Source organism: Myotis daubentonii, chromosome 3 (genome assembly GCF_963259705.1).
Source record: "Myotis daubentonii chromosome 3, mMyoDau2.1, whole genome shotgun sequence".
Classification (NCBI taxonomy): Eukaryota; Metazoa; Chordata; class Mammalia; order Chiroptera; family Vespertilionidae; genus Myotis; species Myotis daubentonii.
In genome coordinates this window covers 190,688,130-190,716,129 of record NC_081842.1, presented here as the reverse complement: position 1 = coordinate 190,716,129, position 28,000 = coordinate 190,688,130, and the positions used below count along the sequence as shown (strand labels likewise).

Sequence of the window (28,000 nt, the reverse complement as noted above, 5' to 3'; positions counted from 1 at the left end):
TAATGAGGCTGGTGCTGACTGCCAGAGTTCAAATTCTGCATTCTTTTTACTATAAAATGCTGTTTCCCACATCCTAAGGAAAGAGGACAAAGACAAGAGTCCTCTCCCACCACTGCCACCTACCTCTTTCTAGACATGGCACCTCTTCCCACCACACACATGTAATTATGCTATTGGCTTTACCTAGGGAAATCATCGCCTGCAAAGAAAGTAACTAATCACATCCCACTTTGTGAGATGCCATACTTCCCCCTCCGTCATCCTAGAAAGTCCTCACCTGTACAAAGGAACACGCCACAGTGCCACTGCGAAGCTGGTTCAGCAAGGTCTCACAGACAGCAACATCAGGGACGCTGGTCACCCCATCTGTGATCACAATGATACCTGGAGCAGGAAACATCAGACTCAGGCCCAGGGACACTGACCCGTCAAAACCAGGCACTCAACTGATGAAGCCCTGAAGACCTTGGTGTCTGCCAACAAATGTGTTTTATAAGATTCAAACACCTTTCTTTTCCCTTTCACTCCTGCTTTTTTCTCGTGAGTGCTGGATCCCAGTCTCTTCCTGAATGATGTCCTTGGAGTGCTACTCCTTCCCACAGGATCCCTGATGGTTGTCAGAGCTGTGGGTACTGAGATATCCACTAACACACACTTAACTCTTTTTTTTTTTTTAATATATTTTATTGATTTTTTACAGAGAGGAAGGGAGAGAGATAGAGAGTTAGAAACAGATGAGAGAGAAACATCGATCAGCTGCCTCCTGCACATCTCCTATTGGGGATGTGCCCGCAACCAAGGTACATGCCCTTGACCGGAATCGAACCCGGGACCCTTCAGTCCGCAGGCCAACGCTCTATCCACTGAGCCAAACCGGTTTCGGCCACACACTTAACTCTTACAAACAAGAAACAGACCCTCTCCTCTGGGGCCCACTGATTCCCTGGAAACTAGCTTTGCTGATAATGCTCCCCCCAAATCCTTCCTCAATTCTATTTCCCCAATCCCACCAACATTCCTTCTACTGACCTGCACTAGAGTTTGAGGGGAGCAACTGCAGCGCCAAGATGCCCTGACGAATCATACTGACCAGTCCAAGATCAGCTGTCACCATGGAGACTCCCATCTTCCGGCCAGGGAGCTCCCCTGAGTCTGGGGACTGGTCCTCTGCCTGGCCCAGTAACAGAAAATACAGAATGGGGCAGATAGCATTGCCACATCCATAGCAAAGCCCGAATTTACAGCAGCACTGCCCAAGCCAATATAGGCCCAATCGTATGAAGACCCCAAACCCCCAACTCTGCAGCCAAACCCTGACAGTGCTTCCTCCCCGAGCTGTGTTCAGATACTAACCCTCAGATGGACAGGGAGTCCAGCACCAAATGTAGCACTAGATTGTACTGGAGCAGGGCTTCCTCACCTTTTGCCAATACGGCCCTCTTTCCATATTTTTCTACTGTCATTATGAAATATTTTATATATCAATTGACACCATGTTTCAGACACACAGAACTGCCAACTGTCTGACTACTTCTAGGACATTGAATGGAATGAAAATGCATTCTAGTGAGCCCAAAGAGCTTTGTCCTTGACTGTATAAAGTACTAACTAGAAGTCAAAGCTATCCATGATCACCTTCTCAGATCCATCAAGGGAGAAGATCCAGGACTAAAAAAAAACATAGCAAAGAGCCTTCACATTTTCTCCCAGCAAGAATCTGTGTCCTGGAAAGAGTATCCGAGCCCTCCTCCCAATAGGGAACCTGTCATGGGTACTCACTAGCACTTCTAATCCTGGCTCACTCTGCCTCTGGCTCTTTTTTTCTACTCTCTGTCCCCTCTGTATTAGGCTTACCCCCGCCCCCCCGCCTCTGTTCCTTAACAGCTGCTCTTTCTAAATGGCAATTGCTTTGTCTCCCACATACTTTGTCTCCCACATACCTGGCTCTGGGGGTCATACTGCTGCTGCAGCATGGTGGCCACCTTATCCTCAAAGAGACAGAGCTGTGCATATACCTGCTGCAGGAACACTTCCTGCTGGGAAGGGTCCAAAAGGCAGCCCTGGATCAGTACCTGAGAAGCATGAGGGAAAGACCAAGACATGAAGGTCAGGGGATACCGGGCAGTACCCCTCCTGACCTCCCTATTTACTTTCCCTCTAGGCAACCCTGACTTCCCACCCAAGCAAGCTAATTCCACAGCCAGTTCCTCCCTCACCGGATCATCTACTCCATCACTCCTCAGCCCAGGTATTCCTGCTCACTGCCCCCAGGTCATGTCACCTTAATCTAGGTTCACAACCTTCCTCCGCTTTAGGTCCTCCACACTGGGTTTCCCCATATCCCCGCATGGGGGCGACAAAAGATCTTCCAACTCCTTCCATCTTTGTCCATAAACTGCCCCACCTCAGCTTAGCAACGCCTTTTTCATTCTACCTCATATATTTTTTATTCTTGTTGATTCCTAAGCACTGCACACAGAGGCTGTCTGAAAATTTTCTTTTTAAGTTAAAAATCTTCTTATTCCCCCAATGAATGCTCCTTCCTTCCCTTTACTCTCAATAACTTCCCCCCTCAATAGGAATTCCCAGCTTACCCTAACCATGAAGGTATACTACTCTCCAACCCACAGAAAACACCTCAAATTTTGCTAGATGTTTATATCTGTGTTCTTGTGCTTCCTTCCAGGCTCTGAAGGAAAGATTTCTTCTCCTCCTCTTTTTCCCTAAAGCTAATCTCTCCATCTAATCTTGGGTCCTCCTTCTAATACCTTCATTTTCTCTCCATGGGGTTTCTTTTCTTCTACTTCCAACATAAATAAGTGCTCCCATCCAGGGCTCTCCCTGCTTTTCCCATACCTCTTTTATTCCCCCCTTTCTCTCTCCTAAGCTCCAAAGGGCCCTTCTTTTGCTTCTGTAACTTGTTTCCTGAGCCTACACAGCCCAACTGGGTTATTTCTACTACCTCTGTAACTTTCTAAATAAACTTTCTCTTATAATTTGAAAAAAGAAAAAGAAAAAAAAGCCCCCATCCTAAAAATGTTACATCGGGCTGTTGACCCCTGGTGGCCCTGGGTCTCTCCTTTTTCTCTCCCTATCAGACTCCTTCAACCTGTCTCACATACCCCAACCCTGCTCTCCTGTGCAACAACTCCCTCTTCGTTCCCTATTCAGAACTGGGAAGTGTGTGAGCACAGCCCAAAGAGGGGAGAGGGGCACTCTATACCACTCTACACGCCAGACTGTGAGAAGCAAAATAGAATCAGGGGGATATAAAAAGATGAGAAAGATGCTCACAGCTGTATTGTTTAGAAGAGTGAAAATTGGGTCAACCTAAGGGTCCAACAATAAAGGTTTGGCTAAATACATAATGATAAAATATGATTAAGTCAAGCAGCCATTAAAAGTCATGTTTCTAAAGAATATTTAGTAATGTGGAAAAACACCCGCCCTCGCTGGTTTGGCTCAGTGGATAGAGCACCGGCCTGAGGATTGAAGGGTCTCAGGTTCAATTCTGGTCAAGGGCACATGCCTGGGTTGCGGGCGCGATCCCCAGTAGGGGGTGTGCAGGAGGCAGCTGATCAATGATACTCCCTCATCATTGATGTTTCTATCTCTGTCTTTCCCTTCCTCTCTGAACTCAATAAAAAATCTTTTAAAAAAAAAAAAAAAGGAAGAAAAACACCGATATTATACTTAAAAAAAACAGGACGTAAAATTGTGTGTCTGGAATGAGCCTGATGTTTCTCCTCTATTTGGATGAGGGTTGGTGGTGAGGAAGGGTAAACACATACTCAAAGTCAAGAAGGAAACTCCATAAAATGCTAATAGTAGTTATTTTTGAGTGGTATATTATGGGTGAGTTTTGTTTTTCTTTTTAATTCTATTATTTTTCAATTCTCCTTCAATGGACATGTATTGTAAAGTGAGTTAATTTTTTTTTTTTTTTTTTAAGAATATCAGGATACATCTTGAGAGAGCTGTAGAGATGGTGAGGAAGCTGGCTCAGGGCCCAGGGACCCTTGGGGCTCAAATATGTCCTCTCCTCTCCACGGTTGCTGCCCTTGTTCAGGCCTCATCTCCTCTCCCATGCTATAATAATCTTCTGTTCTCCCCAGTCCAGAATTTGTCCCCTAATCCATCTTCCTCATTGGCCACAAACAAGTGTGATCTTCCTAGAGCACAAATCTGATTTTATTACCATCCATTTAAAACCTTCTCAGGTTCCCTATTACCTATGGCTAATAGTTTTCATTTGCATGTTTTCTATGTGGCAGGCACTGCTTGACATGTATTAATTTAATCACCACATAATATTAATACACCTCAAATTTTGCTAGATGTTTTTATCTGTGTTCTTGTGCTTCCTTCCAGGCTCTTTTCTCCCCATTTTGGAGAAAAGATCCAGATTCATAAAGAGGTTAAGTAACTTGCCTAAGGGCACACAGCCAGTACGTGGTACAGTCAGGAAGCAAATACAGGCAATGTGATTCAAGACCCAGCACCCTTCACCACCACCCACCACACTAAAGTCCCCAATAGAATAAGTACTAGTTCTTAGCTATGACATTCAAAGGTTTTCATAATCCTGCCCTTATCTCACCAGTCTCCTCCTTAACTCCTCACCTCCACATTCAAACTTTACTGTGTCAAACTAAGTAACATGTAATGAGAGCAGTTTCCTAGCTATATCTTTGCTCCACAGGTCACTCTGTCTGGAAAGCCTGTTTCCCTGTTCTTGAATGGTTAATTTCAATCCTTCCTTCATGACACAGTTCAAATGCCTCTTTGTCCCAAGATGAGGACTTCTAACTCCTGCAGACACATCCAGGCTTTGTTGGATGCTCCCCTACCTTGCTCTCATTGCCCCCGAATCATAACTTAGTAGTGCCCTTATCACATTCAACTGAAATTATCTCCTTCAATATCAGTATGCTCCATTAAACCCTAACCCTATCTCCTCCCATCAGGATAAGGACAGTGTCTGATTCAGCTATGTATTCAGGACCCAATCCAGACCTGGAATAGAACAGGCTTCAGTAAGTGTTTGCCAAACCCAACCAAGTGTTGAGTGATTACCTAATACCTATGCTTTTCCTGCCTTGGCTTTCAACACCTACCAAGTCTGGCCTCTGGGGATGGAGCCCACAACCAACAGTCCTAACAGCTGCACTAGGAGAGCACTTTAATCCAGGGCAGAGAGCTGGGATTCAGGTGTGTACCAATGGCCTTGCATATTTCTTTTTTTTTCTAAATATATTTTTATTGATTTCAGAGAGGAAGGGAGAGGGAGAGAGAGAGAAACATCAATGATGAGAGAGAATCATTGATTGGCTGCCTCCTGCACACCTCCGAGTGGGGACTGAGCCTGCAACCTGGGCATGTGCCCTGACCAGAATTGAACCCGGGACCCTTCAGTCCTAGGCTGACACTCTATCCACTGAGCAAACCAGCTAAGGCAAGCTTTGCGTATTTCAAAACCCTCAGATGCTGTTCCTTGCATCCCTGTCTTTCAAAACCAGCTAAGGTGACGATGTAGCCATCAGGCACAGTTTCAGGGTAAGCCCCTACCAGTGAGTTGAGAGGGTAGTTAAGAGCAGATGAGGGGAAACTGGGTCATGCTTATCTAAGCCAAAAACAGATATTCCAGTAACAGACTTGACCATTCTCCAAAAGGAGTGTCTTGTGATAGCCTGCTTGGGTGTTGGATAAGCCCTGTAATTATCTGGTCAGCATTACACCCAACCCTTTACAGGGCTCTGAGAAAATGACTCGCTTCTGTCCTTGGAAGAAATTATGTTTCTGAGTATTGGTTATATTTCAAAATCATAAAACTATTCCTGAAGACCATCTTCAAAGGTTAATGCCAGGAGTCAGGACACACAGAAAAAACAGACTCCAGTGGCCAGACCAGAGACTTACAGGAGTGAGAGAGAAATTTGTCCAATCAATGCCAACTGACCTAAAGCTTATGGGATGGCTCTTTTTTTAAAAAAATATATATTTTATTGATTTCAGAGAGGAAGGGAAAGGGAGAAAGAGATAGGAACACCAATGATGAGAGAGAATCACTGATCGGCTGCTCTACCCGCACGCCCCCCACTGGGGATCGAGCCTGCAACCTGGGCATCTGCCCTAACTGGGAATCGAACCGGTGACCTCCTGGCTCCTAGGTCGACGCTCTACCGCTGAGCTACACCCGGCTGGGCATGGGAAGGCTCTTTAAGACCAGGGAAACGGATTCTTTCCAAGAGGAGAGAGAGTCATAGAGATGACTAAGAAACAGGTTTAAGAAGCTAGCAGAGCTGGGGACTTGGGCACAGGTAGTAGACTCAGGATAAGGACTTGGTCACAGGACGACCAGAAATGAGGTCTGAGGGTACAAACTTGGAGAAAGGATGCAATACCTGGTGGGACTGTAGGCCAATAATTGAGGAGTAGGCCTGGATAGTTACGTAGATCTCAGGCTGGAAGTCGATGCAAGATCCAGGCACTCGGAAGGGCCGAAGCAGCCCTCGGAGGCAGCGGGAGAGGGCGTGGAAAACTTCATCAAACAAGATCTCCCCCGTGGAATCATCCTGAGGGCAATGCACACAAAGATCTCTCAAGGGGGGCGGGGGGCAAAGGCAGCCCTGGACGGAGGGCAGAGACAAGGAGCTTTCATGGGTCAGTGGGCCTCTTATCTTCAGGTTGATCGCACCCCCAAACACAGTGCCACCACTGGAATGGGATCTGTCTTTACCCACCGTTCCCTTACAGCCTAGCCGGTCTCCTTCCACAATGGTAGGCTGAGACCACTGTTCATTTCTCCCAAGCCTTTCCCTCTCCTCCTCACCCCCACCCCATCCTTTCTTCCACTATCTCCCCCAGCTCCTTACCACAATGCCAGTAGATGGGCTAAGGTCCAGCTCAATGACAAATCGATACTGCCAAGCCAAGAAGGTGACCTGAGTGGAAGGTACGAGGAGGAATGGCCTTGGGACCACTGGTTCATCTGGCTGCCACCCAGGGGGCAAGACACTGAGGACTTCCAACTCCTGCTCAGATTGAAGCTGACCATTAGGATGAAGAGGAAAGAAAAGTGTCAGGAAAGAGGCACACCTTTTGTCCCAGGGCCTGAACTTCTAGAGCCAAAATGACACAACACTGGCTCCACCTCCCACAACCCAACACATACTTTTCCTATCTGGAAAATTATGAAACAAAATTTTCCCTGAAGAATCATCTTGTGGGCAAAGTCACTTGCCCCTCCCAGAGTTAGTCTCCCCTCCTGCCTCTTTCCAGTACCCTCTTAAATAAAACAGATTTTCTGAGCCGGCCCCTCAAATCCTGTATGTCTCTGGGCCTCACCAACATTTCCTGGGGTGTGGCCTGCACAGTTTGATGCAGGTGATTGAGGAACCACGCCAGGCGAACATTTCGGGAGATTCGATAATCTTTTTTCATCAACAGAAACACCTGCCCAGCTTCTTCCACCTGGGGACAAAGAGACATTAATAAATTTATAAAAATTCACTGTATTCCTCCTATATACAGGTCACTGTGCAAGTAATTTATTAAAAATATATTTTATTCAATTTTTACAGAGAGGAAAGGAGAGGGATAGTTAGAAACATCAATGAGAGAGAAACATCGATCAGCTGCCTCCTGCACGCTCCTTACTGGGGATGTGCCCACAACCAAGGTACATGCCCTTGACTGGAATCGAACCTGGGACCCTTGAGTCCACAGGCTGACACTCTAACCACTGAGCCAAACTGGCTAGGGCACTGTGCACGTAATTTGAGGATCTCACAATGCATAAGGGAGAGGCAAGTCAGCAGAGGTGAAAAGTTTACTCCCACCTCCATGCAAGGTGTACCCAAAGATTCAATTCTCAGCTCTCTGCTCCCATTCCCCCTGCAGATCTCTATATAGATGAAGTGACCTTTACACATTATCAAATGTTCATGTGAGTTTCTCCTATAAACTATAAGCTCCTTGAAAGCAGGGATTGTATCTTGTTCGAGCTTGGTGTCCCTGTGCTTGGCAAATTGCTTAAAACAGAACAGATGCTCAATAATGCCAGATAGTTCCTCCTAATAACCCCAATGACAGCAGAAACTAAAACAGGGATGGGGAACGTCTAGCCCTCAGGCCGTATAAGGCCCTAAAAATCATTTGGTCTGGCCCTGCCAATGCATTAGGGATGAGTTAATTAAATGTTTGACCAAATGTAGCAGGCTAATTTTTAAAAATATATATTTTAATTGATTTCAGAGAGGAAGGAAGAAGGAGAGAAAGACAGAAACATCCATGATGGGAGAGATCATTGATCGGCTGCCTCCTGCAAGTCCCCCACTGGGGATCGAGCCCACAACCGGGGGATGTACCCTTGACCAGAATCAAACCCTTTCAGTTCACAGGCCGACGCTCTATCCACTGAGCCAAACTGGCTAGGGCAAGCAGGCTAATTTTTAAGTTGATAATTTTGTATGGCCTGTGAATGATGTTATAAATATCCAAATGGCCCTTGGCAGAAAAAAAGGTTTCCCAGCCCTGAACTAATGAAATCATCACTGGGTAAATGGTAAGCCTGTTGAATACCTCAAAATCAAACCTCTGTGGGTCACGATCTCCTACCCCCACACCTGCCAGTTATTAACACTCTAGTTCAGGGGTGGGCAAACTTTTTGACTCAAGGGCCACAATGGGTTCTTAAACTGGACCGGAGGGCCGGAACAAAAGCATGGATGGAGTGTTTGTGTGAACTAATATAAATTCAAAGTAAACATCTACAATAATAAAAGAGAAACATGGTAATTGGCGTACGACCGCTACCCTTCCCATTGGCTAATCAGCGAGATATGCAAATTAACTGGCAGCCAAGATGGCGGCCGGCAGCCAGGCAGCTGATGCGAACAGGGAGGCTTGCTTGCCTCAGCATGAGGAAGCCAAGGTTCCCCGTCTGCAGCTGGGGGGGCTCTGAGCTCCTGAAGCAACAACTCCAAAAGATACAATGTTTCAATTATAGAAGCTAAAAGATGGCGGTTAATTTGCATACTCAGGCTCCAAGGAGCGAAGCCAAACAGCCCTAAAGCGGCAGGGCAGAGAGGCCTCAGGGCCCCGGGAACAGTGGAGCAGACAGGCCTCCTGGCCTAGGATCAGCGGAGCTGCGAGGCCTCAGGACCCCAGGATCAGCAGAACCTAGAGGCCTCCCGACCCCGGGATCAGTGGAGCCGGGAGGCCTCAGGACCCCGGGATCAGCGGAGCCAGAGAGGCATCCTGGCCCGGGGATCAGCAGAGCCGAGAGGCCTCCTGGCCTCGGTTATCAGCGGAGCCGAGAGGCCTCCAGGCCTGGGATCAGCTGAGCTGCGAGGTCTCAGGACCCCAGGATCAGCAGAGCCAAGAGGCCTCCTGGCCCCGGTTATCAGCGGAGCCGAGAGGCCTCCCGGCCCGGGATCAGTGGAGCCGCGAGGCCTCAGGACCCCAGGATCAGCGGAGCCGAGAGGCCTCCTGGCCGGGGATCAGTGAAGCGAGAGGGATCCTGGCCCCGGGATCAGCGGAGCAAGGAGACCTCCCAGCACCGGGATCAGCGTGACAGGGGGCAGCGACCAAACCCCTGATCCCCCTGCAGCTCTGTGCATGACAGGGGGCGGCACTCCAACTCCCCAATCAGCCCTGCTCTGAGCCCAACCAGGGGCTGCACCTAGGGATTGGGCCTGCCCTCTGCCACCTGGGAGCAGGCCTAAGCCAGCAGGTCGTTATCTCCCGAGGGGTCCCAGACTGCGAGAGGGCACAGGCCGAGCTGAGGGACCCCCCCCACCCCACCCCTCCAGTGCACAAATTTTTGTGCACCGGGCCTCTAGTCATTACATAAAAGGGTACGGTCTTTTTTTTTTTTTTTTTAGTTTTATTCATTTCAAATGGGCCGTATCTGGCCCGCGGGCCGTAGTTTGCCCACGGCTGCTCTAGTTCCTTCCCTCCATTGCCTTATGGACAGTTGGTCCAATGTCCTGACAAGCATCAGTTCCCTTGCCCATGTCCTTGTCCTTACTACCTAAGCCCTGCCAAATGCTGACTCAGGCTGTATTGACATTCTCCCTCATCCATACATGTACCACACCACCTGCCCTTTGACAGAAAGAAAGTTGCCACCTCTGGCAGGCCTTTACCAATCCTTTTCCTTCTCCCTGGTCAGCACTTCGAGGGTTTTCCAATCCCTCACCACCATAGTCCTGACAGATAAATGTGCCTACGGTGTCACAGAGAAAATAGGGTCAATCCCCAAACATTTCTCCCTGACTAATCCTTTTAGGTATGTAATACTCCTTTTACTCCAAGCATGTCAAACTCTCAGCCCACAGGCCGCATGCAGCCCAGCCAATATGACGGTATGTAAGAAATGTGTTAATAAAAATTTCGTAACTTAAGTTTTACAATATCCTGTTATACATAATTATTAATAATAAACTACAACGCTAACGACGGATTACTATAATAGTGTTGCATTCATTTCCCTTACTTGCCTTATGCGCAGGCGCACCATTTCTCTCCACTAATATTAGCAGCGAATATTTTAGCAGCCAATTGCCACGTCATTAGTCTTGGACTGACTTGTTTGGTGTGCGCAACAGGAAATACTTCGCTTTCAGAGAACAAGAAAAATAGGTTTATTTGCGTTACACTTATTAGTTTGTGTAGTTATTCAGTGTCTGGTAAGTTAATGTTCAAGAAAAAAAATCAATTTTTATTAAAATGTTCTATTATTTTATGTTAACGATTACTCATTTATTTCAGGCTTTTGTATTCAGCATGATTCTATCGAAATAAACCTCCATTTCTATGAAAATTGAAGCTTTTGTTTTTTTGCAGCCCACCTAAACTTAAACCTTGTTTATTTGGCCCGTGTTAGCCTTTGAGTTTGACATGCTTGCTTTACTCCCTTACTCTTGCCTCAGATGAAAAGATTACTCTCCTGTTCTAGACAAATTGCAAATTTCTCTTCCTGTGTCCCTGACTAGTGAAGGGGAAATGCCAGGCTGTGAGGATTGAAGGTGGTAGAGAAATGAACAGAAAGAAGCCAATGACTGCCTGTTGAGAACTGTGGTGTTGAAAGGAAGTGATTTTTGTCCCTCTAAAATTGGGAAATATGAATGGAGTATAGATCAAAATAGTTCTGGAGAAGCAATAATAGAGGGTGCCTAAAGTCAGAGAAGAGCATGGAGAGTAGAGGTGCAATGACTAAAGATGAAGAAAGTCTTCTCTAAGACAGAGGGCAAGCATCAAAAGCTATAGAAACAGATACTGGGAAATGGCAGAGATGAAAGTAGAAGGCAAAAAGAAGACAGAAACTCATATTGAGGACCTAAAATATATTCAATAATAAAACTATAGAGGTTAAGTGCAAGAATTTCAGATTTAGACAGCTTAGGACTGAATCCCAATTTTCCCCTTATTAGTTAACCTCTTTAAACTTCAGTGGCCTCATTTGTAAAATGGAGGTAATCCTAATACTAATCTAATAATTCTGTTATGCAGATTAAGTGACATCGTGCATATGAAATACTCAACACAGTGCCTAGCACTTAGCAAGAATAAAATTTAACTATTGCGCCCGGCCCGTGTGGCTCAGTGGTTGAGTGTCGAACTATGAACCAGGAGGTCACGATTCAATTTCCCTGGTCAGGGCACATGTCCAAGTTTTGGGCTTGAGATCCCCAGTGTGGGGCGTGCAGGAGACAGCCGGTCAATGATTCTCTCTCATCATTGATGTTTCTCTGTTTCTCTGTTTCTCTCCCTCTCCTTTCTCTCTGAAATCAATAAAAATATATTTTTTAAAAATTTAACTATTGCAGTTATTACTAGATGCACACTAGGATCTTTACATAGATAATCTCATTCAGTCTTCACACAAAACATTTAACAGAAGAAAACGGAGATCAAAAAAAGTTAAGTGGCTTAGGTACAGGGCCAGAAGTCAAACCCAGGCCTGATGAGCTGCAAAGCCCTTCTATTGAGAATGATAAATGGATTAAAGTAGCAACTTATGAGCAGAAAAGATTTAAAGTGGTTATATGAAGGAAATGGGAGTTTACAAGCAGAAAGGATACTCTAACATAATCAGAAAGACAAATGCTAATTTACACAGTGATTTTATGTGATTCAGCATTATTTTGTATTGTCTCTATACCATCTAGGATCACAGGTCTGGGAAATTCTACTCTCTATTATACTGCTTCTCTACTCTGGGCTGAGGTAGACACTGGCTAGGACTCTGGCTTTTGTCCTGAATTAGGCCAAGCTATCCAACTCTTTTCTTCCAACAGGGCAGAAACATATCTACATTTTAAAAGTTCCTTCTGCCCTAGCCAGAGGATTTAACCTTGGCCTGAGGACTGAACATTGGCCTGAACACTGAAGGGTCACGGGTTCGATTCCAGGTCACATACCTGGGTTGCAGGTTTGATCCCCAGGGCGAGTGATCAAGGTATCTCTTCCATAATGATGTTTCTGTCTTTCCCTCCCTAGCTATCTACCTTCCCTCCCTCTCTCCCTCCTTCCCTCCTTCGCACTCTCTCTAAAAAATCAATGGGAAAAATATCCTTGGGTGAAGATTAATAAAACAAATTCCTCTGGGTCTTGGAGAAAGAAGCACCGCACTGTGTCATGGTCAGAGTGAGGCTGAGTGGCTGACGCTTACTGCGCTGGGGTCTGGGCTTGGTCCCAGGAGTGGGGCTTCTCCTGGCACCTTCCCACAGGTCAGTGGCCTCAACTAGAGAGGGGAGAGGACACTGGCCAGAAAGGGAACACCCACCAAGCCAGAATTGCAGCAGAAAGTTCCCTCCACTCCCACCCTAGGCTTTCTGACCTTCCTCTGAGGCTTGAAATCCAATCTGGATCACTCCCTGGAAATGTCCTTAAAAAGGTTTATAAGAAAAAAAGGAGGATGAACTCAGGCAAGTTCTGGAGGAGATGAAAGCTTTATATGAACAAAACCAATGAAGTGAAGTTAGGTGGACGAAGTAATTTGATACCAACCACCAAATTTCAACACTGTACTTTGCTAGGAAATTGACAGCATACCTGTATGACCCACTCAGGTGGGAATACAGCAGTGTTTTGCCAAATGTTTTACGATTTCACATGTCTGCTAAAGAAATAGCATGGCTCAATCATTATAAAAAGTTCTTTGCTACTTATGTGAGGTCATTGGGAGGAGATGAAGATTTGGATATTACATGGAATATGAACCTCCCCAATGCCTATATACTGAAGTACGATGTCTAAAAGACTGAAGAATTTGCAGTTGATGATGGCACTTCAGTCCTATTTAAAAAACTACAGCACTTTCTACCTGGGTGGAAGTGCAAGCAGCTGATTAGACAAGGCATTCTGGAGCATGTCCTGTGGCAACCTCATACTGAGGCACTGCCAAGCTTCCCTGTGGCACGAGGGTGAACCCATCTACACAAACTTCTATACTTCCTTCTCCACCCTCCCTTGCCCCCACGCCTCTTTGGTTTTAAAAGTTACAGACATTCTTTAATATAACCAGCAATACTTGGCTGAGGATGGTTTGTTCTCCTATTGTACAAGATTCCTTCTCTTTTTTGTAATCTGTATCTATAATTATAACATTCCTACAATTACAAAAAAAAAAAAATTCCCTCTGGATACCATGTGATTCAGAAAGTTTCCTTAATGACCATGGGAAATGACAGTCATCTAGACCAGAGCTACTCAAAGTAGCCATTCTATGTTCCAGGGGAGACAAGGAGTTGTGTACCACGTGAAATCACCACTGCCTTTCATTGAGAAAGCCTTGCTATGAAAAAACAAACAAAAGTCAGCTTCAATTAACCTTTGAGACAAGTGAGCTTAGTTGTACTTTAAGATATTTTTAGAATAAGACAGACAAGAACTGGTGATTAATTGGAAGTGAGAAAGAAAGTGATAAAAAGGAAGGTGTCAAGGTTGACTAAGGTAGCATCAGAAACCAGTAAGTGGCAGAAAGATTTCCAAGTTAGCTAGGAAAAATTAATATATTTACCATCACTTTCTAAGCACAACCTCCTAAAAAAGTCCCATCAAATTAGTCTTATTGCCAAGCCCCTAAAGTCAGAAAAGGAGTCTACTGGCAACGAAAGAACCTGCAGCAATTACTTGCCCTCTCTTTCTCTGATCCACGGTCTCAGAGTGGGAGACTCTCATGAAAGGGCAACCTTTCCCTCAGGATTGACCGAGCTGGTGTGGGTGTGATATTAGTAACCATGCTTGTGTTTGAGTTGACTATGCTGGATCCCTGCCAGGCTTCTTATCTGAAAAAGGATAGGCTGGGGCTCAGGGTATTATCAGAACAGGAAGAATATCCCACCCTGGCTGAGTAGCTTAGTTGGTTGGAGCACCAAGGTTGCAGGTTTGATCCCTGGTAGGGGCACATACAAGAATCAACAAATGAACGCATGGATGGGTGGAGCAACAAATCTAGATGTGTCTCTCTCCCCCTTAAATAGAGAAATAAATTAAAAACACACACACAAAATAGGAAGAATATCCCAATTTAGCAGTCCTTCATGTTTATCACCCTATCCCCAGGGTCTAGTGCAGTGCCTGGCATATAAGATGCTCAAAACAATTTTGCTAAGTAAGTGAATTCACGCTATGTTCTCAGCAAAGTAAACTTAACATTTAAAACTAACCATAATCAGTACAATTGTTCTCAGGGTGAGAAAATCTTAACACTAGCCTCCATACTATTTTCCTTTTGTTCTTTGGTAGTCAGAGCACATGTCCAAGGGCCAACACTATAAGGACAGTCGGGACATTTGGTCACTCTATCTTCTAGAACTAAAATCTTGGCAATGATTTCCTGCACTGTTAGGTATCTCTGTTGGGTATTCACAAAGCAGTCTATAATTCTTCATAGCACCCACCACAATTTACAATAAAAGAATTTATGTACTTTTTATTTTACTTATTTATTTATTCAAGTTATACGAGAAAGTTTATTTAGAGAGTCACAGAGGTAGTAGAGGTGAGCCAGCTGGGCTGCGTAGGCTCAGGAAACAAGTTGCAGAAGCAAAAGAAGGGCCCTTGGAGCCTCGGAGAGAGAAGGGCAAAGGTAACATGCCTGGAGGGTAGTGGGGGAAGGGAAAGGTGCTGAGCAAGCTATTTATGCACTTTTAAAAATATTTTTTAATTGATTTTTTTTTAGAGAGAGGAAGGGAGAGGGAGAGAGGAGAAAACATCCTTTAGCTGCCTCCTACATACCCCCTACTGGAGATCAACCTAGCAACCTGGGCATGTGTCCTGACCAGGAGTGGAACAGACAACCTCTGAGTACATGGGAGGATATTCAACCAACTGAGCCAAACTGGCCAGGGCTTTATGTACTTTTTAATGTTTGTTTCTCCTACAGGTCTAGAAGCTCCAGGGAAGTAGGGCTTTGTCTATATATTGTTCTTTGCTGTATCCTAAGAAACTAGCACAGTGCCAAAGCACACTAAGTATTGAAATGTTTGTTGAATAAAAGCATGAAAGAGAAATTGCTCTCACAATCGATTTACCAGTTATTCTTAGTTTTTCCACTTTTATCAACATCTGCTCTTTGTTGTTCAAGAGTTTCCATCCTTCCTCATCACCCACTTTATGGAAAAACTAGCAAATCTATTGTTTGGGGTTTTCCTTTGCTTTCATGAAAGCTGTGGTATTTTTTGTTTGTTTGTTTTAAGCCAGTTTTTTACTAGTCTGTTCTTTTTCAGTATTATCTTCTTTTTTGCTGTTCTTGGAATCTGGGGAGAAGGTTTTGGTGTGCATTCTAATAGATTTGTTTTGAAAGAAAGTGTGATTTGATAGCCGAGACTATGGGCTTCAGCTTTAGTCCTCTTCTATAAAATACCACCAGCTACCCCAAATATGAAAATATAAATATGAAAATATGAATATGAAAATATAAACGCACACATCAGTACAATAACAAGTCAGTCAACATCAGTTGCTTCTGAGTCTATCAAACATCTGATGACCGCCTGGAGTCTTTGCTTTTCCGTAATAAGTATCTCCAGGTTCTCTAAGTGCATCTCCAACAGAATGACTTCAAATTTCCTCATTATTTTATTTTATATCATATGCCTATGAATGAACTCTGGTTGATCAACTTCTCAACCTAAAATGTGGAGGCTGATATGGAACACAATACCCAGGTGAGGTCACACATTCAGAGCCCTCGAGGTTCTATTTACATATTTAAAAGCTTTATCATCCCATACTCAGGAACCTCCATGACTTTCTCTCTTGTGCTGCTGTTCAGATCTGTCCTCATGTAGCTGGCGTTTTGGGACACATACAATTATTCAATTAGTCCTATTATATTCGATAAATTCAGTCTATTATTCTATTGTGAAGTTAGGAGAGGGCTCCTTTTTCTTCTAATAAGTCTCTTTACAGCAGCGGTTCTCAACCTGTGGGTTGCAACCCCTTTGGGGTCGAATGACCTTTTCACAGGGGTCGCCTAAGACCATAGGTAAACACATAAATAATTACATATTGTTTTTGTGATTAATCACTATGCTTTAATTATGTTCAATTTGTAACAATGAAAATACATCCTGCATATCAGATATTTACATTATGATTCATAACAGTTGCAAAATTACAGTTATGAAGTAGCAACGAAAATAATTTTATGGTTGGGGGTCACCACAACATGAGGAACTGTATTAAATTAAAGGGTTGCGGCATTAGGAAGGTTGAGAACCACTGCTTTACAGCTTAATTTCCCTGCTAATTTGATCAGGATGCCATTGTCCTCATCCAAGTCCAAAGAGGACAAAGGCAAGGTGAGCATGCATTCATTTATCAGCCAACAAATTTATGAAAAGCCTGCCACATACCAGCACTAGGTCCTAAGTATACAATGGAAAGCAAAAACTGGCATTCTCTATTCTCACAAAATTTACCCAATGGAAAAAAAAATCAAGTCACTACTCTAATAATTTTATTATATAAACTGAGTATATTCACCAAAGGATAAGAATGGGGTTCTATGATAACATGTAACTAAGTAATCTGTCCCAGGCTAGGATCTTAGGAGAAAGAGACACTGAAGGTTAACAGGGTTTGTTAAGTGAGGAGGGATAGGGGGATAAACCAGATGGAGGGTATGATCACTGTGCTATTAGAAAACTTCCTTTAGATTATTAGTTAGTAGGCTGCTTAATTACACTACTATACAGCTTCCATTTTTCCACCTTGTCTCTAAAGTCATTTAGGATGATGGACTGACTGTCCAAGGCCAAGCTGGAGTCTAGTTCATCAATCAGTTCTTACAGAATCCACTAGCTTGAAACCAGGAACAATTTTTCTCACATTCCCCCTTATATGTGATCCTTCAAAGTCAACAAACATGTTTTCAAAACATCCTTATGTTTTCTTCACTTTCAAGGTGTAATTTATCAGAACCGGAGGACTTAAAAAGATTTAGGCAGTCCGGCCATGTGACTCAGCGGTTGGGTATCAACCCATGAACCAAGAGGTTACTGGTTAGATTCACAGTCAGGGCAAATGCCTGGGTTTCAGGCTCGATCCCCAGTAGGGGGCGTGCAGGAGGCAGCCTATCCATGATGTTTCTCTCCCTCTAAAAGCATATTTATTTTAAAAAAAGATTTAAGCAGCTCCAATGGTATTTTTCAAAGTGTGATCCAAGGGCCAGCTGCATCAGGATTACCTGAGGTTCTTATCAGAATGCAGACTCCTGGGCACCACCCCAAACCAACTGAATTAGAGTGGATAGGGTTCAGGAATCTACGCTTAACAAGCTCCCCAAGTGATTCTTCCACTTTAATGTTTGAGAATCCATGAATCTGTGATGTTCTCACAGTGCCTACACTCATACAGAGCTTCAAGTCCCTAATACTTAATCCTCCTGAGTCTAAAGTGCATTATACTTAGAGGAGTCTGGCAAAGAGAAAGCAGGGTTTTGGAGTCAAGAGATCGATCTGAAATTAAATCTGGTTCTACTACTTACTATCTAGGTGAGCTTGGACAAGTTACATAATTTTTCCAGGCCTCAGTTTCTTCATTGATAACGTGGATAAGAATATCTATTTCATAAAGATATTGTTGTAATTAAACACGAGAGTCAGAACAATGATAGAGGAAGCCTATCATTCTTTGGAACAATTATTGAGGCCTACATACCATTTATAACAAGATGAATAAATCATCAGATACTGCACTGCATATCATGTATATCAGTATAAAGGAAACATTCCCATCTCATTAACTTGTTTTTGCACCTGGCTCTTTGTAGTTGAGATATAATTCAAGCTTTGTGCTGTTTTCTGTTAAGAGTCCCATGAAAAATGTAGACTTTCCCCCCCACCTCCCCGCCTTGAGCTGTCTGAAGCCTCCTTACCACTATACATATGACATAGTCCTGAAACTCTAGTATGGCCTCAACCTGAATCTTCTCCAGCCTCATCTCTCACCCATCTCCCCCTGAGTTAGAGTCCCTAGGATCAAATGCTTGTTCTGCTGCTTATCGGTGGAAGGTCTTGGTGAAGTTATGTAAACTCTCTGTGCCTTAGTTTCCTTATCTGTGAAAGGGGAATAATAAAAGTACCTATTTCGGGGGGGGGGGGGGTTAGAAGTATTATATGACTTGAGCAAGCACCTGTGTTAGCTATTCTCATTGTCACACTGTAGCCACTAGCAGCTGCTTCCTCTCAGTTCTCCAAAGGCTCAACCTTCTCACTTCAGAATTCTCACTATTCCTTTAGTCTTCTCATGCTTAAGGCTTAAATGTTATTCCTCTGAAGCAACTTCCTGATCCACCTCAGCTCCCACCATTTCTTAACAAAGTAGGTTAAGAACTGTTGTTAAAGCTTATTGGCTTAAATGTACTCTTTTTTGGTGTGGTCCCTTTGGGGGCCAATTGGGAGAAAGAGAAACCCATAGTGCAACGTTTTGATACTGAAAATTGAACAAGTATCTTTTTAAAATAAAGAACCAGTCCCTCCAAAAAAAAAAAAAACAACAAAAAACTGCTGTTAAATACTCATTCGCTCTGTATTTTTCCTTTGCAGCACTTAATTATCATAATTCAATGTTTGCTTACGCCATTAAAATAAGGAACATGTCTTACACTGCCCCATATCCACCCTGATAATTAGTACAATTCTGGATCCATAACAGCACTCAAAATATTTTAAGTATTTGATGAACGAATGATTTCTTAAATCTGCCTATGCCCAAACGCTCTCTCTAGGCGTGGTATCAACCCTAAAGGTCAGTCACTTTTCTGCCCAGTGGCGGAAGAATTCTTTACCCCCTTTACTTCCTGAGATAACATTTTCAGAAATGCAAATCAAGAACTTAACAAATGCTTAATCTTTGGCTGAATGAGATTCCCAGGAGTGTGTTTTGACTCTTACTTTAGATCTGCACTGTTCAATATGGTAGCTGCTACTGCATGGGGCTACTAAGCACTTGAAGTATTATTGCTAGTATAAAATGATATGTGCTGAAGTGTAAAATGCATGCTAGACTTTAAAGATTTAGTACAGCCCTAACTGGTTTGGCTCAGTGGATAGAGCATCGGCCTTTGGACTGAAGGGTCCCAGGTTCGATTCCAGTCAAGGGCATGTACCTTGGTTGCAGGCACATCCCCAGTGGGAGTGTGTGCAGGAGGCAGCTGATTGATGTTTCTCTCTCATCGATGTTTCTAACTCTCTATCCCTCTCCCTTCCTCTCTGTAAAAAATCAATAAAATATATATATATATATAAAAAGATTTGGTACAAAAAAAGAATATTAATATCTCATAATTTAAAAATATTTATTATAAGTTAAAGTAATATTTTGGAAATATAGGATTAAATAAATATATGACTAATTTTTCTCCATTTCTTTTTACCTTTTTAAATGTGGCTACTAGGAAATTTACATAGATGGTTTGCATTAGGTTTCTACTGGACAATGCTGTTTAAGACTATCTGCCTAGAAAGTATGTTGTATTTCCCCATTTTATTTCCTTGTTTTAATCCATAACAAAATAGACTATAAATTATTTCATGGTTTTTCTCAATACTGGTATTTCTGATGCATGGGCTCTTCCTGTGAATATGTCTGATTATTTTAAATAAGGCATAATTTCCTACTTAATCCTGAGTCTCATCACATCCAATCCCAGTGAACTGGAGATTTACCATCCCATGGCTGCTTTATTATTTATAAGTATTTATTATTATTAAACATAATGGTTAAGAACGTAAGATCTGGAGCCAGGCCCCCTGTTTTTGGAGTCCTGGCTCTACTACTTACTAGCTGTGCAACTGTTTCTCTGAATTTCTCTGTGCCTGTTTCCACAACTGAAAAATGGGGATGGTAATAGTGTCGACTTCATAGGGTTGAGAGCATTCATTGGTATTGGTAAAGTGCTTAGGATGATGCCTGGTATGCAGTAACCATTTAGTAATGACTACTATCTGTGTCATCATACACACCCCTCACCCTTCCCACCTACTCATATTCTCTTGTGATATTGGACACCGCCCCGAGTGATGTTGTTCCTTCCAGATCTGAGCGATTTATGCGGGGAGCTTCTAACTGCAGAATTCTGCTACCCGCCAGCTGAGTGGCACTTGGGTAAGGTACTTAACCTCCCTCACGTCCCAATTTCCTTTATCTGTAAACGAGAATGGGTGTTGCCACCTTCCTCGCACGAGTTTGAATAACACAAGGTATATGACGTTCCTTTCGAGGTCCTTACCACCTAATTGATACCTCAAATGCATTTTTTCTGGTTTAATACTTGTGATCCTCACAACACACCATGAGATAGGTATTTTATGAAGGAAACAACATCTGGGATGTCAAAACTTGCCCCAAGTTAGCTCAACAGTGGAACGAGGTTTCACTCCGAGTCAAAAATATTTTCACGAAACCAAAACTGCTTTCCCTAAGCATGAACGCTAGAAATAAATTATCTCATGCTGTTTATGGGATTCCAATGTTTGAAGAAATGCAGAAATCGGAAAAGGAAGTCCATCGCCCTGTTGCCCCCTGAAACTGCAACAGAAAATCAAAATAAAGGGTTTAATACTATTATTAGGTCAAAGCACCCAAGAGCCTTAGAGTCGGCGACGTGGATGAAATTTCAGTAAACAACACAAAGCAGCGAGTTTCCCCTCGAGGAAATTGCGGACCTCGGGGAGGAGGCTCAACTGACAGGCTTTCGGGGCCAGCCCGGTCGCCCCAAGACCCGGAGGAGGCCACGGCCGGACCAGGCCGCCGGGCCCTCGGATCTCGGGGCCCAGAGCTGCGCCCGCCCGCCCCTCACCTCCGGCTCCGGGCGTTCCGAAGCCATCACACAGCGCTCCCGCGCCGGCCCGGGCCAGGGAAGATGTTCCGCTTGTGACCCCTGACCCGGCTGCCGCGCACCTGGCAGGAACAGGAAGTGAGTAGGCGGGACAACTTATGCGCTCTCTGATTGGTGGAAGCAACCCTCTCCGCGTGACTCGTTGACTTGAAAACCGGAAGAGGAGGTGGTTGCCGCAGACAGTGCCCCCGCTATGCAGGTGAGTATTTGGTTGGGGCGATCGGTATAGCCACTTAGTTTCGGTTAACCGGCCCGAGAGTAGGCCGACCGAGGAGAGAATGAGGAGTTGAAGCTGAGAGTAGGGGGCAGAGCCCGAGGCTGACACTTAAGGGAACGTGGGGTGGAGGGGCGAGGCCTACGGGGGAGAGAGGCGGAGATGACATGGGTTGGGAGCCCGGCTGACCAGAGAGAAACCACGGCTAAATCGGGAGGGAGGAAGCATCACTGATTTGCTAGGTTATGGGAAAGGACCAGGTTGTAATTTGGGAAGGTTGAGCTGCATCTTAAGGAAGACGACTCAAGAAAGTGCCGGGGTGGCCGGCTGTTGGATGCCGAAATAACAGGGAATTTGCAATCGGAGAGAAGCCCGAGGGATGAAGAAATTGTGGAACCCCTGTGGCCAAAAGCTAAACTAATTATAATCTGAGGCCGTGGGTGGCTCCTGCCCTGCACATTGGCGAGTTTGCAAGACGATTTCCCAACCTGTGCCCAAAGTAAAACCGGAGGCTATAGATAGAAAAAAAATTATTTTGCAGGACTCCCCCCACCCCCCAGCATTTACAGTTTTTTGTCTGGTGCTTAGGACGTGTGCATTTTTTAAAAATATAGTTTTATTGATTTCAGAGAGGAAGGGAGAGGGAGAGAGATAGAAACATCAATGATGAGAGAGAATCATTGATCTGCTGCCTCCTGCACGCCCCCTACTGAGGATCAAGCTTGCAACCCAGGCATGTGCCCTTGACTGGAATCATCCCGAGACCCTTCAGTCCGCGGGCCGATGCTCTGTCCACTGAACCAAACCAGCTGGGGCGACATTTGCATTTTTAAAATTTATTTTTATTTAATTGCTGACAGTATTACAGATGTCTCCCATTTTCTCCCTTTTTGCCCAACCCCCACCCCAAGCCTTCCCCATTCATTATGTTGTTTTGTTCATTTGTCATAGTTTCTTGCACCTGGACGTCTGTCAGTAAATGTTTATAAGCCTGTGAAAGGGGCACAGGAATGTTGGCACAGAGATAAAATGAGTGCAGATTAATTCAGCAAGGAGAAGGTTGAAACATCAAGTGCTGAGGGCAAATGAAGAGCTGAGGCAGGGGCTGCGGTGGTGGTCCAAGGCCAGCCAGTGGTCAGAGAAACCTTCCTGTATAGGTAGATTTCTCAGAGATTGTGTGCCATTGGCAAGAACAGCCTGGCTCACAAGGCAAGCTCTAGAACAGAGTCGTACCGATGCTGCAGAGGTACACAAAAGTGAATAAACCCAGACATTAGGTCTCGAGAAAAGTTCTCAATGAGAGAATAGAGCAGTGATGGCGAACCTCTGACACGCGAACTCATTTTTTTGGTTGATTTTTCTTTGTTAAATGGCATTTAAATATATAAAATAAATATAAATCTTTGTTTTACTATGGTTGCAAATATCAAAAAATTTCTATATGTGACACGGCACCAGAGTTAAGTTAGGGTTTTTCAAAATGCTGACATGCCGAGCTCAAAAGGTTCGCCATCACTGGAATAGAGTATACTTAGTACAGAGAAAAACCAGGCATGAATTAGGAAATGATGGAGAAAGGAATCAGTTGTAGAAAGAATCGAGGTCAGGTGCATGAGTTGAAAGGTCTAAGAGTTGATGCTGTCTGTAACCCAAATACCAAAGATAGAAAACAACCTGGCTCTCGTATGCCAGTGAGATCCTGTGTTACTTAATAGTGTTGCATACTGTCATCCTGGCTTTTCAGCCTTCCTTTGTATGCGTCATACTCACCCTCATCTGAGTAACCAACCTGTTCCTATTGGTGCAGAGGGAGGAGAAGCAGCTTGAAGCGTCATTAGATGCACTGCTGAGTCAAGTGGCTGATCTGAAGAACTCACTGGGGAGTTTCATTTACAAATTAGAGAACGAGTATGACCGGTTGACCTGGTAAGGATGGCCAGGGTAATCTGGGGAGGGCTGCATGGGTGGGGGGGCCAAGCCTCCTGGTGAATAGGGCACCTCCAGTGATAGAACCATTTATCAGTTTGCAAACATCTTATGATTTGGTAAGAGCTAGGTTTCCCAACATTTAACGAATGAAGTATAATATAGGGCCTCCATGACAAGGAAGTAGAGAAATGCCCAGTTTCCCAATCTAGGCTCTTTCTAGCTTTGATTCTCACCCTTTGACTTCTTTGAAAAGAAATCCTCCCACTACAGTAGGAACACAAAGGTCATACTGGATCTCTTGCCATAGATATTGGTGAGCCTTTTAAATCCAACCTACTCTGGAAATATAGATCTTATTTCCAGGCCAGAAAAGAGGCTTTTACTCCGTTTCTGAACTTTTGGTGATAACAGTGTAGGCATGGTTCCTTTTTTTTTTTTTTAAATATATATATATATATATATATATATATATATTATTGATTTTTTTTTTATTATTAGTTAAGGTATTACAAATGTGTTCTCATCCCCCCATTAACCCCCAACCTCCCCCCCATGGTTCCTATTTTGCCACTGTTCCTCACCCCATTCAAGAAATGAACTTTTTTCTCCATCTGTGTCAGAAACTGAAAGTGTGTCCCTCTTTTCTAACCCCACAATCCCTATAAGACACGCTGGTTCCTACCTAGTCCAGCTCTAGGGCTAGGAGTCTTTTGGGGGTGAGTCTGAGTATTCCTAATCTGAAGGACCCCTTTTTTTTTTTTTTTTAAATATATATTTTATTGATTTTTTTTTTTACAGAGAGGAAGGGAGAGGGACAGAGAGCTAGAAACACCGATGAGAGAGAAACATCGATCAGCTGCCTCCTGCACACCTCCTACTGGGATGTGCCCGCAACCAAGGTACATGCCCTTGACCGGAATCGAACCCGGGACCTCTCGGTCTGCAGACCGACGCTCTATCCACTGAGCCAAACCAGTCAGGGCTGAAGGACCCCTTTGAGGCTACTGTACTGGGAATATTCTGACACCTTCTTACTACCACCAGGCCCTCTGTCCTGGACAACTTTGCCTTGCTCTCTGGACAGTTGAACACTCTGAACAAGGTCTTGAAGCATGAAAAGACACCACTGTTCCGTAACCAGGTCATCATCCCTCTGGTGTTGTCCCCAGACCGTGATGAAGATCTTATGGTAAGAGGAGGAGAAGGGTACAACTTGGGAAATTAAGTTCTTTGGTAAGGGCCTAGAGCACAGTCGTTGGCTGGTTATTGTAGAGGTTCTGAATGTGGAGCAATAAGTGAGGCTGCATTTTGGAGGCCTTGCTTTTTGTCCTGGAGTTGGGGAGCTGCTCCCAAATAAACCTGAAGACCTTGCCACCAAGGCAAAGGCCTTTCTCATCCAACACCTGTCTGGAGCAAAATGCATTTTCTATTGTAACTTTGTATATTTTAGTCTTTGATTAAAATGTAGCAGAGAGATTTGCCCCTGTGTCTAGTACAGATAGGAGTGTGAGGAAACAGAGATGAATGATAGAGTGAGGGGTATGGTGTCCTAGGAAGCAAAGTATCATACATCTTAGGCTGTGTTTTTCCTGAAAATGCACTGTTTGCCTGTGACAGGACCTATATATCGGTCCAGATTGACTCTTCTTGGAATGCCTAGGATGATTAATAAAAGCTGTGTTTAACAGCGGCAGACGGAAGGACGAGTACCTGTTTTCAGCCATGAGGTAGTCCCTGACCATCTGAGAACCAAGCCTGACCCTGAGGTTGAAGAGCAAGAGAAGCAACTGACAACAGATGCTGCCCGCATCGGTGCTGATGTAGCTCAGGTTGGACTGATTCACTGCCCTGCTGCCCCCCACCCCCAAGTCCCACATGAGAAGCTAGGCTTTACTATTGCTGTTTCATAGGATGCACAGTTGATTGCATATAAGTTGCCCCTGAAAGAGCACAAGAAAGCAGCTTCCCCACAATCATTTCTTGCTTGCCCTAATCTCTCTACCAATTTGTGTGTTACAGAAGCAGATCCAGAGTTTAAATAAAATGTGCTCAAACCTTTTGGAGAAAATCAGCAAAGAGGAACGAGAATCAGAGAGTGGAGGTATGGAGGGATCGGTGGCAAAATGGAGAAGGAAAGCCCTGAGTTTAATCCTTACTTCCATAAGTCAGATCTCTTTCCTCTTATAGAAAAAGGTTAGAAACTTGCCCAAAGGCACCAGCCATACTAATAAGTAGTGGAGTGCCCTAGCTGGTGTTGCTAAGTGGTTAGCACATCAGTCCCTATCACTGAAGGGTCGAAGGTTCGACTCCCAGTCAAGGGCATGTGCCTGGGTTTCAGGTTCATCACCAGCCCCTACCGGGGCACATGTGGGAGGCAACCAATTGATGTCTCTTTCACATCGACGTTTTTCTCACTTTTTCCTCTTTTCTCCCCCTCCTTCCCTTCCACTCTCTCTAAAAATCAATGGAAAAAATATCCTCAGGTGAGGATTTAAAATAAAAATAAATTTTTTAAAAAATGGAGAAGGAAAGAGGGATAAGATCACTTTTGTAGGAATGGTGGTTAGTAGCGAAGTGAGGACATATAAGAATGAGCTGCTTAGGAAAGGGTATACATCCATTTTGTTAGCTTTTTGTTTAAGTCCAGCCCTAGAACAGATGGAGAAAATGGGCAAAGTGAAAAGGGAGAATTCTGAGATAGTTGTGGAGGTTCTTTGACTCTTCCTCTGGGCTACCAGGGAGTCTAGATGCTGCTAAAGTCAGAACGCTAAGCCCTGGTACTCATACTGGTCTTCCTACTGCTAGGTTCCGTCCAGGGTCAGCGGAATACTTCAGGGTCCTCACTCACCTTTTTCTTCAGGTCTCCGGCCAAACAAGCAGACCTTTAACCCTGCAGACACCAGTGCCTTGGTGGCAGCTGTTGCCTTTGGAAAGGGGCTGTCCAATTGGAGACCTTCAGGCACCAGTGGATCTGGCCAGCCAGGCCAGCCAGGAACGGGAACAATCCTTGCAGGAGCCTCAGGATTGCAGCAGGTGCAGATGACAGGTGCTCCAAGCCAGCAGCAGTCAATTCTCAGTGGGGTACAAATGGCCCAGGCAGGTCAACCAGGTAAGGTGGCAGGGATTGACATGGTGACAGACCTTGAGCAAGGAAGTGGGAATAAGCTGAGTTGTCTGAGCCTTCAGGCTCCCCAGAGCTGGAGATTTTCTCCCATTCTCCTGGATTGTGATCCAGAAAACAATTTTTGAGAGTAAAAATCTCATTTGAGACGCTAACAAACTCCAGAGAATGAAGAATAACTTTGAATAGCAGAAACTGCTCTCACCTCCAACCCCTATCTCAAACCTGTCTCTCAGCTACCCTTCTGTTCCATTTACTCTGGATATCAGGTATGGTAGGGTTTTTTTCTTAGAGAAACCGATGGTCAGACCTTAATTAAGACCATTTGATAGGTGGGTTGAGAATTGATAAGCAGTAAGTTTCCCAGTGCTACATGTATTCTTTTCTCCATATTCTGTCTCCTGCTCACTTTTAGTGATGATGAGAACAGTCTGGAGGAGTTCAGATGCAAGTAACTAGAAGAGATATTTTTTTCTACACTGTCTGAGAAAAGGGACAATTAAAATAAAAGTATATTCTTCTACCTGTGAATGGGGATCACACGGATTTAGCTATCTTTTCTAGGAATAGGTGAGCAGGAGTCTGATCCCTCCCACCACGTCATCTCCCCACAAACAGCCCGTTCCTCCTTGATAGCGTTAGGGAGAGAGCTGGTGTGCAACCACGCCTCTGAGCTTTGGCGTCCAGGTTCAGATGCTACAGAGGTTCTGAGTTGATAGAGAGGGTGGCAGAAGGAAACCTAAGAGACCACATTTCTGAATTATCATAAAAGTCTTACCATGCATCAAGTGTCTTTCTTTATGTTCCTTTTAGGGAAAATGCCAAGTGGAATAAAAACCAACATCAAGTCAGCTTCAATGCATCCCTACCAGCGGTGAGTGTGGCCAGCGACCTCGACTCCCAGATGCTCTTTGTAGAGCTAGGCAGTGAAATTGCCTTTTGCCCAAACTGACCTAGATGGGTACAATAAAAGGACATGGCTTTCAACAACAGACAAATCCCAGCTTTGCCACTGACTAACTGTGTGACCTTGGGCAAGTGACCTAATTTTTCTGAGCCTGTTTTCTTATTTGTAAACGATAGTAATCTCTACATCATAAGACTGTTGTGAGGATTAAATGAGAAAATGAATGTAAAACACTTAGCACAGTGTCTATATCTATAAAAGGCTAATATATAAAGTGTCCCCTTGGGAGTTCGACCGAGAGACTGGGAGTTCGATCACTCGCTATGAAATGCGCTGACCACCAGGGGGTAGCAGGGAATGAAGGAAGGCCCCGATTGGCCCTGATTGCCAGCCAGGCCTAGGGACCCTACCTATGCCTGAATTTCTTGCACCGGGCCTCTAGTATGAAATAATTGGTATTTAATAAATGAT

At 44.3% G+C, this 28,000-nt stretch overlaps 2 protein-coding genes and 1 pseudogene across 5 annotated transcripts in view; 2 read left to right on the top strand and 1 right to left on the bottom strand.

Moving 5' to 3' along the window:
- SZT2 (SZT2 subunit of KICSTOR complex) overlaps positions 1-21,425 on the bottom strand; it is a 57,467-nt gene extending 36,042 nt beyond the window's left edge. For 2 of the 4 annotated variants that reach the window (XM_059689842.1, XM_059689844.1), the window contains exons 1-7: positions 14,354-14,434; positions 7,348-7,473; positions 6,876-7,049; positions 6,405-6,575; positions 1,941-2,072; positions 1,030-1,171; positions 278-384 (exon numbers count right to left, since the gene is read on the bottom strand). In XM_059689842.1, the coding sequence (XP_059545825.1) occupies positions 278-384; positions 1,030-1,171; positions 1,941-2,072; positions 6,405-6,575; positions 6,876-7,049; positions 7,348-7,473; positions 14,354-14,419 (918 nt within the window). In that variant the 5' untranslated portion in view covers positions 14,420-14,434. Of the gene's footprint in view, positions 1-123; positions 144-277; positions 385-1,029; positions 1,172-1,940; positions 2,073-6,404; positions 6,576-6,875; positions 7,050-7,347; positions 7,474-14,353; positions 14,435-21,319 lie in introns of those variants that run through there. The other 2 variants (XM_059689843.1, XM_059689845.1) reach the window with 2 other exon arrangements.
- Positions 12,646-13,437, top strand: LOC132231926 (DNA replication complex GINS protein PSF1-like; annotated as a pseudogene).
- Positions 21,426-21,477: 52 nt separating the features above from the next.
- On the top strand, positions 21,478-27,766 carry MED8 (mediator complex subunit 8). Its single transcript, XM_059689841.1, has 7 exons — positions 21,478-21,557; positions 23,380-23,498; positions 24,546-24,690; positions 25,190-25,330; positions 25,521-25,602; positions 26,362-26,610; positions 27,436-27,766. The coding sequence occupies exons 1-7, from the start codon at positions 21,552-21,554 to the stop codon at positions 27,498-27,500; spliced, it is 807 nt and encodes a 268-aa protein (XP_059545824.1). The 5' UTR covers positions 21,478-21,551; the 3' UTR covers positions 27,501-27,766.
- Positions 27,767-28,000: the final 234 nt, after the last annotated feature.